Source organism: Oncorhynchus keta, chromosome 10, assembly GCF_023373465.1.
Source record: "Oncorhynchus keta strain PuntledgeMale-10-30-2019 chromosome 10, Oket_V2, whole genome shotgun sequence".
NCBI lineage: Eukaryota > Metazoa > Chordata > Actinopteri > Salmoniformes > Salmonidae > Oncorhynchus > Oncorhynchus keta.
In genome coordinates, this window is record NC_068430.1 from 79,493,980 (window position 1) to 79,505,823 (window position 11,844).

At 49.0% G+C, this 11,844-nt stretch overlaps 1 protein-coding gene across 1 annotated transcript in view; it reads right to left on the reverse strand.

Annotated features, from left to right (window-relative positions):
* Window positions 1-1,705: 1,705 nt before the first annotated feature.
* zfyve27 (zinc finger, FYVE domain containing 27) overlaps window positions 1,706-11,844 on the reverse strand; it is a 16,314-nt gene continuing 6,175 nt past the window's right edge. The window contains exons 7-11 of the mRNA XM_052526106.1: window positions 8,299-8,383; window positions 4,045-4,186; window positions 3,812-3,858; window positions 3,313-3,394; window positions 1,706-1,890 (exon numbers count right to left, since the gene is read on the reverse strand). Of these exons, the coding sequence (XP_052382066.1) occupies window positions 1,706-1,890; window positions 3,313-3,394; window positions 3,812-3,858; window positions 4,045-4,186; window positions 8,299-8,383 (541 nt within the window). The remainder of the gene's footprint in view (window positions 1,891-3,312; window positions 3,395-3,811; window positions 3,859-4,044; window positions 4,187-8,298; window positions 8,384-11,844) is intronic.

Sequence of the window (11,844 nt, forward strand, 5' to 3'; positions counted from 1 at the left end):
GGAAACGAAGGGTATCCTTTCAGTTGAGTGTACTAGCACTTCGCCTGTCTACCAGAAGTTGATGCTGTTGCTATGCAACCTCTTGCTGGCTTGTTAGCATAACAAATTACTCGCTATACATTTTACGATTTCGGCTGTGTCTGTAAATTCAATATGGGGTGCGTTCGTAAAGCGTTGTCAGATTGTCAGTTCGTAAATCCAGAGCGTTTCGGTCTCGAGCCCACACTAGACGCTCAGGCCAAGGAGTAGAGGTGATGCGAGCGTTCTGTCCTCACAACGGTAGTCAAGCACCCAAGCTAACTGGCTAGCTACCTCCAGACACAAATGAGAGAAACCCTCACTCTGACCATTTTACTCACCCTAGCAGAGCTGGTTAGGCAGTTTTCATTTTATGCAGAGTGTTGGTGACTAACTGTGCTGCAGGCAACAATTTAATAACGCTTTTTTCCCTTGACAACGTTTACTGACACCGCCCACATTCAACGCGTTTTATTCAGCTATTCTGTGCACTGGCACACAGATGGGAGATGCTCTGAAATCAGAGTAGATAGCCAGAATTAACCATGTCCATTGAGAACGCACGACGACTCTACCACTTAGCTAAGAATGATGTGAATAATCAAGTCAATAAACATTGGGTAGTTAGCTAGATAGTTAATATACGACCTGGCAAGTTCAATGTAGTCAACTATCGTTAGGTAGCTAGCTAACAGCCCGGTACATACTGCTGAATGACATGCTGAGGTTCGTAAGGACAGCGTAGCTAATAAATTGTCAGCCAACATAACGTTTAACTTGTTTGAAAAGTCATTACTTTATTACATTGCTCAACATTTTCTTAAAGCAATTCATTTCTATCTGCTCTCGTCGGCCATTTTCCTCAAATCTGAGAACGTTGGTGAAGCCACGCCCATTTTCTGAAGAATTGCATTATGGTCCCTAAAAGCACAGAAATAGTGTCCACTGCTTGTATACTTCATATTTAGGTGAATTTAGTATGACATCCAGGAACGTTTGGCATACTATATCCAATAAGTACTTAACTACATAATCAATGTTACATCACAAATAGTACAGCTAGTATGAGTATTTGAACACAGCTCTGGGATCACCTCTGGAAATCACTCCATGGGGTTAGGTTATGCTCCATGGGGATTAGGGAATGCCATTTAGGACTGAGGTATAGTCTTTAGCATCCTGTCTTTACATCCATTAAATTAACATTAGGACCAACATATAAAACCATCACAGAATGGATAAGTTATAACAGGGTCAATCTATAGCATATCCTATACAATACAATACAATCCAACACACACACACACACACACACACACACACACACACACACACACACACACACACACACACACACACCACTCAGCATTCTCAGGACCTCCATGGCAGAATGACAGTACAGGATAAATCTCAATGCAACACAAGCTGATGGGAGTCTGTGGTAGTGTCCCAAATGACACCCTATTCCCTATATAGTCCACTACTGTAGACCAGGGCCCATAGGGAACCCCATAGGGCTCTGGGCAAAAGCAGTGTAATTTATAGGGAATCATTTATAGGGAATAGGTTGCCATTTGGGACTGGTTCATCTTAATAACCCTGGTCACCTGGGCTGGAGCCAGAGAACCAGACAACCTGGGGTTTTGAACCACCCCCAGGCGGGGTAGAGGTTGATCTGCCGCGGGCTCTACCCAGCCAAGGAGCTTCGAACCCTGGGTAGGAGGGGCAGTACTCTCCCTAGGTCTCCATGAGTGGGTAGGAGGTGGTAGTCATTTCTCACTTGCTGAGGGTGGAGTTGCAGACAGCACAAACAAACACTGGGCATCTGGAGCTGGGTGGGAGGTAAAGAGGCATTCATCTGGGCATCTGGAGCTGGGAGGGAGGGAAAGAGACATTACATGAGAAAGGGGAGGCAGAGGGAGATGGGAGGGAGGTAAAGAGACATTACATGAGAAAGGGGAGGCAGAGGGAGATGGGAGGGAGGTAAAGAGACATTACATGAGAAAGGGGAGGCAGAGGGAGATGGGAGGGAGGTAAAGAGGCATTACATGAGAAAGGGGAGGCAGAGGGAGATGGGAGGGGAGATGATGGGAGGGAGGTAAAGAGACATTACATGAGAAAGGGGAGGCAGAGGGAGATGGGAGGGAGGTAAAGAGACATAGGCATTACATGAGAAAGGGGAGGCAGAGGGAGATGGGAGGGAGGTAAAGAGACATTACATGAGAAAGGGGAGGCAGAGGGAGAGAAAGAGGGAGGCAGAGGGAGATGGGAGGGAGGTAAAGAGACATTACATGAGAAAGGGGAGGCAGAGGGAGATGGGAGGGAGGTAAAGAGACATTACATGAGAAAGGGGAGGCAGAGGGAGATGGGAGGTAAAGAGGGAGGCATAAAGAGACATTACATGAGAAAGGGGAGGCAGAGGGAGATGGGGGAGGTAAAGAGACATTACATGAGAAAGCATTACATGGGGAGGCAGAGGGAGATGGGAGGGAGGTAAAGAGACATTACATGAGAAAAAGGGGAGGCAGAGGGAGATGGGAGGGAGGGAGATGGGAGGGAAAGAGAACATGAGAAAGGGGAGGCAGAGGGAGATGGGAGGGAGGTAAAGAGACATTACATGAGAAAGGGGAGGCAGAGGGAGATGGGAGGGAGGTAAAGAGACATTACATGAGAAAGGGGAGGGAGGTAAAGAGACATTACATGAGAAAGGGGGAGGCAGAGGGAGATGGGAGGGAGGTAAAGAGACATTACATGAGAAAGGGGGAGGCAGAGGGAGATGGGAGGGAGGTAAAGAGACATTACATGAGAAAGGGGGAGGCAGAGGGAGATGGGAGGGAGGTAAAGAGACATTACATGAGAAAGGGGAGGCAGAGGGAGATGGGAGGGAGGTAAAGAGACATTACATGAGAAAGGGGGAGGCAGAGGGAGATGGGAGGGAGGTAAAGAGACATTACATGAGGAATGGAGAGGGAGGTAAAGAGACATTACATGAGAAAGGGGAGGCAGAGGGAGATGGGAGGGAGGTAAAGAGACATTACATGAGAAAGGGGAGGCAGAGGGATGCTGGGAGGGAGGTAAAGAGACATTACATGAGAAAGGGGAGGCAGAGGGAGATGGGAGGGAGGTAAAGAGACATGAGAAAGGGAGGCAGAGGGAGATGGGGAATGAGAGAAGGTGTAAAATAGAAGAGATTTTGTTTTAAAATCAACTGATGTCTTTGGAGACCTTATTTATCATTTCATCATTTCAAGTATAGAAATACCATAATAGCATGTGTGTGTGTGTTTCTCTCACCTGTGACACCCATGCAGGCCTTGAGGACCTTGTAGGAGCAGCATCTGGAGCAGAAGCTGTTGCCACAGTTACTACAGCTCCGCTGAAACAGCAGAGGTCACAATGACATCATCATTGTTATGTCCCAAACTGAACCCTATTCCTGGGTTGGGGCCAATTTGAAATGAAGTGGGTGAATTCAGGAAGTAAAGTGAAACTCTAACCCCAACCCTGTCCTATTCCCTACCGAGTTCACTACTTGTGACCAGGGCCCATAGGACACTGTTCTAAAGTGGTAGATTATATAGGGCATAGGATGCCATTTGGGACCCACACCAGGTTCCACACAGAGTTATTATTAAACAACCTACAGTATTACTGCTTTGCTTTATCTTGGCCAGGTCGCAGTTGTGAATGAGAACGTGTTCTCAACTAGCCTCCTGGTTCAATAAAGGTGACATTTAAAAATGACATATGATTGTATTTATTGGTGGTTTAAAAACAGGTGTAAAGCTCTTACCCTTCTCTTCACCACTGAGAAGACTGCACTGCAGCTGGAACAGTTACCTTGGGGATGAGAGGAGGGGGAGAGAGGGAGGGGAAGAGAGGAGGGGGGAAGAGAGAGAGGGGGTGAGGGGGAGAGAGAGGGGGAGAACATTTAATTTCTATGAAGACTAGCTACTAAATCCACCTCTTAAGTAGGGTTGAGGTGAGGAAGAAGAAGATGAACAGAGGGATGAAGAGTAGACTGACCTGTGTTGTTGGTGGGGTAGCGTTTGCGTAGCTTCTCCGTCAGTTTGGACACCTTACTGCGGATTGGCTCGTTGCGGCTCAGCAGACCGTTGTCTGAGGTGATGGAGATGGTGTCCAAATCTGAACTTATGTCATCATCCTCCTGTAGGGGGGAGAAGAGAAGGGTTAAGTTACTGAAGAGCAGTTAAAGGCAGCAGCTTTGTGGGAACTACAAACCATAGCCCCTAAACCCTACACCATAGCCCCTAAACCCTCCACCCTGAACCCTACTCCTCCAACACCAACCGATCTCTTTCATGGTTTAGGTGGATGTGTTTCTCAACGTCAACAGCAGAGGGAGTCGAGAGCACACAGGCAGCAAAACCCCACTAACACAAAACCATACACATCATCCTCCAAGGCAGGGGTGTCCAACTCCTTCCATGGAGGGCCCAGGGTCTGTTGGTTTTGGGGTTTTCCTGTCCGATTAAGACCTACACAACCAGGTGAGGCCAGTTCCTTACTAACCAATGGGCTCAATTCATCAATCAAGTCAAAGGAAGGAGTGAAAGCCTGCAGACTGGGACCTCTGTGGAATGAGTTTGAAACGTGCAACCAGACATGCTCCAGATCAGTTGTACAGTTCACACCCTTATGGTTAAAGGTTAGTATTAGATGAGGCTAAGCTGATCCTAGATCTGTGCCTATATATTGCCCTAAAAGACGAGGGCTGGTACACCTCAGGCAAGAACCGTATTGGGAAGTGGCAGGGCACCTTAAGCTCCGCCCTCAGACGACATTGCACCTGTCGACGTAGACGGTGCAAGAGGCGTGCGTCACTACAGTCCCTGGTTCGAATCCAGGCTTTATCACATGATTGGGAGTCCCATAGGGCGGCGCACAATTGGCCCAGCGTCGACCGGGTTTGGCAGTCTTAGTGCACTACTTTTGACCAGAGCCCTATGTAGCATGAGATGGATGTGTCCTATTTGCATCCTTACAGTGAAGTGCACCACCATGCTAGAAACACGTCACACATTACAACGCCACCCTTGTGTGTGTACTCAGGTGCAGTGACCAACTCAGAGCTCATCCAATGGTTTGCTGGAATAATGCAGACACGCCCAGACTACATTGAGAATGAGGCCGTTTGTATGAATGATGATTAGTGCTATATAGTGATTAGTGCTATATAGTGATTAGTGCTATATAGTGATTAGTGCTATATATGATTAGACATATAGTGCTTAGTGCTATGATAGTATATATATATATGATATTAGTGCTATATATATATATGCTTAGTGCTATATAGTGATTAGTGCTATATAGTGATTATATATATAAATAATATAATGACAGTGCTATATATATATATAATATATAGTGCATATATATATATAATGATATTAGTGCTATATATATATATATATATAAATATATGACATTAGTGCTATATAATATACATACATATATATATAATGACAGTGCTATATATAATATACATACATACATATATATATAATGACATTAGTGGTATAGATGTGAAGTTATAGTCCTGATGTCATAATGGTAACATAACCAGTGATGGTAACAACAGCACTAAGGTGTAAAGACATCCCACTACCCATGTAGACAGGACCCAACTGAGGTGTGTACCCTATACACCCCCCCCTCCCTCTCACCACAAACAGGGTCAGGGTGAGGTAAGGGGGTGAACTAGACTTACCACTAAAGCCAAGGGAGTCTCCTTGTTAGGATGGAGAGGAACACACACAGGAGCAGATTACACACACACCCCCCCATATCTATCTAACACACCAATTTTTAACACACCGTATCTATCTAACATAAACACGGCAGAAACACACCCACTGTGCGGTCTGAGATAGTAATATTGAACTGGCCAGCTGCACTAGATGCATAACGTTTGCAGAGCACGAGACGCTTCACTTCAATGAAACCTGGTGGTCTATTTCTATTATATAGATTGGAACGTGCAGCTCAACACCACTGAACAGCGTGATGACGTGCTCTATTTCTATTATATAGATTGGAACGTGCAGCTCACACCACTGAACAGTGTGATGACGTGGTCTATTTCTATTATATAGATTGGAACGTGCAGCTCAACACCACTGAACAGTGTGATGACGGGGTCTATTTCTATTATATAGATTGGATCGTGCAGCTCAACACCACTGAACAGTGTGATGACGTGGTCTATTTCTATTATATAGATTGGAACGTGCAGCTCAACACCACTGAACAGTGTGATGACGGGGTTTGAGCTCTGCTCAGGCCAGCAAAACGTTAATTCCATAGGTAAAGAAGATTCCACGTCCCCGTGCAGCTCAACACCACTGAACACTGTGATGACGGGGTCTACACACCACTGTGTACCATTGCAATACACACGTGCAGCTCACACCACTGAACAGTGTGACACACACACCACTTCTATTATATAGATTGAACGTGCAGCTCAACACCACTGAACACCGTGATGACGTGGTCTATTTCCATTATATAGACACACCACTGCAAGCACACACCACTGAACAGTGTGATGACCACTGCAATACACACACATTATATAGATACACACACACGTGCAGCACACACCACTGAACAGTGTGATGACGGGGCTATTTCTGAACTGTCTGAGATAGTCCTAAATATTAGATTCAAAACAATGCATTGCTCACACCATTTGAACAGGTGTGATGCAGGTGTAGTCTATTTCTATTATAATAGGTTGAAGTTGAATTGTCTCAGAACACCACATGAACAGTGCAATTGATAACGTGGTCCATTTCTATTATACCACAGCCCGACAGAGGGGGAGATCCTGCAGGGGGCTCCTGAGTCCACTGAACAGTGTAGAAACAGAAAAGGAAATGAATCATCAGAAGGACAGGAAGTTTCTATTATATAGAGGAAGAAGAACGTGTTCCAACTCAACACCACTGAACAGTAAGGTGATGACGTGGTCTATTTCTATCCTACCATATAGATTGGAAGGAATGGAGGCAGTGCTCAACACCACTGAACAGGTGATTGACGGGGTTATATCAAATCAAAAACTACATGGCCTAAGACCTTGAGAGAGACGTGCAGTCACACCACTGAAGGAATACAGTGACGATAACTGATTTCTATTATATAGTTTTGAACTCATCATCAGGCTCACACCACTGAACAGCCTGTGATGCCCGGGGGGGTTTAGCTCACCTCAGGCCAGCAAAATCATATACATTCCAGTGTGAGCAGGTAAAGAACGATCTGGAATGTTTTAATGTACTCCATTGATCCAAATAGCCAGCTCCTATGCATCCACACACCACTGCAATCCACCACACACACACACACCACTGCAATACACACACACACACCACTGCAATCCCACACACACACCACTCCCATCCACCTTACACACTCCTCACACCCTTACAGGTCTTTGACCTCGGTCATCCCACCCGTCTAACACTGAACTCCCTTCCCCTGAGATAGTCCTAAATATTCAATTCAAATCACTGTTTTATTCCTCACATACACATATTTAGCAGGTGTTAATGCAGGTCTCATCCTCCCTCCCTTCCCCACACACACACACACACACACACACACACTTCCTCCCTCCCCTTCCCCTAGTTCTCTTGAGTCACACCCTGTCACAGAACTTATCACTCCATAAAAACAACAATTATTTGTCTCATCCTCCTCCTTCCCCTGTTTCTCCCCTGTTAATTAATCCCTTCCCCTGTTTCTAATGCTCCTCCCACCCTGTCCATCCTCAGCCCGACAGACAGGGGGAGCCACTCCCACCCTGTCAGGGAGATAGGGGGCTCCCCTGAGTCAACTGAGAGGGAGGTAGAAACAGAAAAGGAAATGAATCATCAGAAGGACAGGAAGTTGTCCCAGCCAGCGACAGAAGGAAGAAGAAGCTGTGTTCCAACACAATCTTATCCCTTCCTCCCTGATTTGACAATGACATGGATAAGGTCAAAGGAAGGTGGGCCTCCCAGTCTCATCCTCCCTCCCTTCCCCTGTTTCTCCCATCCTACCATGTTAGATCCTGTGAAGACTGAGTGGAAGGAATCTCTCCCCAGTGTTCAAACCTCCCGGAGTGAAAGTGGTGCAATTCCTCCCACCCTATATCAAATCAAAAACTACATGGCCTAAGACCTGACCCTCCCACCCTGTCTCATGAAAAACCAGTCAGATAATGAGACATGAAGGAATACAGTCTCATCCGGTTGATTTAGTTTTTACCTCGATGGCATCTTTGAACTCATCATCAGGCTCTGCCTCCTCAGCCTCCTCCCTCCGCTGCCCGGGGACAGGTCCTCCTCCCACCCTGTCTCATAATCATATACATGTAAGTTAGATAAGAGGATTATTGCAGAACACTGATCTGGAATGTTTTAATGTCCCACCTGTCTCATCCAAATATACAGACTCTCTTTATACATCTCACCCCTTCCTCTCCCATCCACCCCTTCATCCTCCCATCCACCCCTTCCTCTCTCCTCCCACCCTGTCTCATCCTCCCTCCCTTCCCCTTCCTCTCTCCTCCCACCCCTTCTCTCCTCCCTCCCTTCCTCTCTCTCTCCTCCCACCCTGTCTCATCCTCCCTCCCTTCCCCTGTTTCTCTCTCCTCCCCCCCCTGTCTCATCCTCCCTCCCTTCCCCTGTTTCTCTCTCCTCCCACCCTGTCTCATCCTCCCTCCCTTCCCCTGTTTCTCTCTCCTCCCACCCTGTCTCATCCTCCCTCCCACCCTGTTCCTCCCACCCTGTCTCATCCTCCCCTTCCCCTGTTTCTCCTCCTCCCACCCTGTCTCATCCTCCCTCTCCCCCTTCTCTCCTCCCACCCTGTCTCTCCTCTCCCTCCCCCCCTCCTCTCCCATCCTCCCTCCCTTCCCCTCTCCCCTCCCACCCCCTTCCTCTCCCCTCCCACCCTGTCTCATCCTCTCCCATCCACCCCTTCCTCTCCCATCCATCCTCCCTCCCCCTTCCTCTCCTCATCCACCCTGTCTCATCCTCCCTCCCTTCCCCCTGTTTCTCTCTCCTCCCACCCTGTTTCATCCTCCCTCCCTTCCCCTGTTTCTCTCCCTCCCTCCACCCTGTCTCATCCTCCCTCCCTCCCCATCCACCCCTCTCCCATCCATCCTCCCTCCCTTCCCCTCTCCCATCCCACCCCTCATCCTCCCTCCCTCCCCTGTTTCTCTCCCTCCCACCCTGTCTCATCCCCCTCCCTTCCCCTGTTTCTCTCTCCCTCCCACCCTGTCTCATCCTCCCTCCCTTCCCTGTCTCTCCCTCCCACCCTGTCTCTCCTCCCTCCCTTCCCCTTCCTCTCTCCTCCCACCCTGTCTCATCCTCTCCTCCCACCCTGTTTCTCTCTCCTCCCACCCTGTCTCATCCTCCTCCCACCCTGTTTCTCTCTCCTCCCACCCTGTCTCATCCTCCCTCCCTCCCTGTTTCTCTCTCCTCCCACCCTGTCTCATCCTCCCTCCCTCCCTCCCTCCCCCCTGTTCCCCTGTTTCTCTCTCCTCCCCCCCCCTGTCTCTCCTCCCTCCCTCCCCTGTTTCTCTCTCCTCCCACCCTGTCTCATCCTCCCTCCCTTCCCCTGTTTCTCTCTCCTCCCACCCTGTCTCTCCCTCCCTCCACCCTGTCCCCTTCCTCCCCTGTTTCTCTTCCTCCCACCCTGTCTCTCCCTCCCTCTCTCTCCTCCCCCCTGTTCTCTCCTCCCTCCTCCCCCCTGTCTCTCCTGTCCCTCCCTCCCACCCCTGTTTCTCTCTCCTCCCACCCTGTTTCTCCTCCCTCCCTCCCCCTCCCTCCCACCCTGTTTCTCCCTCCCTTCTCCTCCCACCCTGTTTCTCTCCCTCCCTCCCTCCTCCCCCCTGTTTCTCTCTCCTCCCTTCCCCTGTTTCTCTCTCCTCCCACCCTGTCTCCCTCCCTCCCCCTGTTTCTCTCTCCTCCCCCCCTGTCTCATCCTCCCTCCCTCCCCCTGTTTCTCTCTCCTCCCACCCTGTTTCCCTCCCTCCCTTCCCCTGTTTCTCTCTCCTCCCACCCTGTCTCATCCTCCCTCCCTTCCCCTGTTTCTCTCTCCTCCCACCCTCTCTCCTCCTCCCTCCCTCCCCTGTTTCTCTCTCCTCCCACCCTGTCTCATCCTCCCTCCCTCCCCCCTGTTTCTCTCTCCTCCCACCCTGTCTCATCCTCCCTCCCTTCCCCTGTTTCTCTCTCCTCCCACCCTGTCTCATCCTCCCTCCCTTCCCCTGTTTCTCTCTCCTCCCACCCTGTCTCATCCTCCCTCCCTTCCCCTGTTTCTCTCTCCTCCCACCCTGTCTCATCCTCCCTCCCTTCCCCTGTTTCTCTCTCCTCCCACCCTGTCTCATCCTCCCTCCCTTCCCCTGTTTCTCTCTCCTCCCACCCTGTCTCATCCTCCCTCCCTTCCCCTGTTTCTCTCTCCTCCCACCCTGTCTCATCCTCCCTCCCTTCCCCTGTTTCTCTCTCCTCCCACCCTGTCTCATCCTCCCTCCCTTCCCCTGTTTCTCTCTCCTCCCACCCTGTCTCTCCTCCCTCCCTTCCCCTGTCTCCTCCCACCCTGTCTCATCCTCCCTCCCTCCCTACCCATGTTCATCCTCCCCCCACCACTTCTCTCTCTGTCCATACCTCTAAGCTGGTAGCAGTGGGAGTCCTGTCCAGGCTGCTGTGGTCCGGTTCTGTGAGGTCCATCTCCCTCCTTCTGAGGATGGGTTCTCCCACCCTGGACCATCCTCCCTAGGTCCCCAACACAACTACACACACAGATCCTCCCTGGAACCAGGCTTTTAGAACACAGAACCAACACTTGAGTGTGTGTCTGCCTCCCACCCTGTCTAGCCTAGTGGTTAGAGTGCTGGACTAGTAACTGAAAGGTTCCCAAGTTCAAATCCTCCCAGCTGACAAGGTACAGATCTGTTGTTCTGCCCCTGAACAGGTAGTTAACCATTCCCACCCTGTTTGTTCTTAACCTGTTAGTCCACTAGGGGCATTATTTCATTTTTGGATAAAAAGACGTGCCAGTTTTCCTCCAATCCCCTGTTTTTTGTCACGAAAAGATGCTCGACTATCCCTTGGAATTGATAGTTTTGGAAAGAAGACACTCCCTTCCCCGTTTCTCAGAACTGTCAATCCTTTTCACTGTGAGTGCCGTTGAACAAAAGCTTCAGGCAAAACCAAGATGTTTCTCCTCCCAGGAAATTAACAGGATTTCTGAAGCTACGTTTTCCCATGTCTCATCCTCCCTTATATGGCTGTGAATCCGACAGGAATGAACGGACACTTTCTATCGTTTCTCCCAAGGTCTCTGCAGCATTGTGACGTATTTGTAGGCATCTCATTGGAAGATTGACCATAAGAGACTCCCACCCTGTCTCATCCTGTCCCTTCCCCTGTGTCTGCGTGGACCCTGGTCTCAAAAGTCAGCTACCAGTATTTTTCCATCCCACCCTGAGAAGAATCCCAGGCTTCCCCAGGGACGGCATTTCAATGAAAAGATATATGACAAAACACCTTGAGGATTGATTCAAACAACGTCTTCCTCCATGTTTCAGTCGATATTATGGAGTTAATTCTGAAAAAAGTTTGACGTCTAGGTGACTGAATTTTCGGTTAGTTTCGGTAGCCAAATGCATAGTAACACCCGGAACGTTGTGTCCTACACAAGAATCTTTCAGGAAAAACTGGACATCTGCTATGTAACTGAGAGTCTCCTCATTGAAACATCTGAAGTTCTTCAAAGGTAAATTATTTTATTTGATCCCTTTGCTGGTTTTTG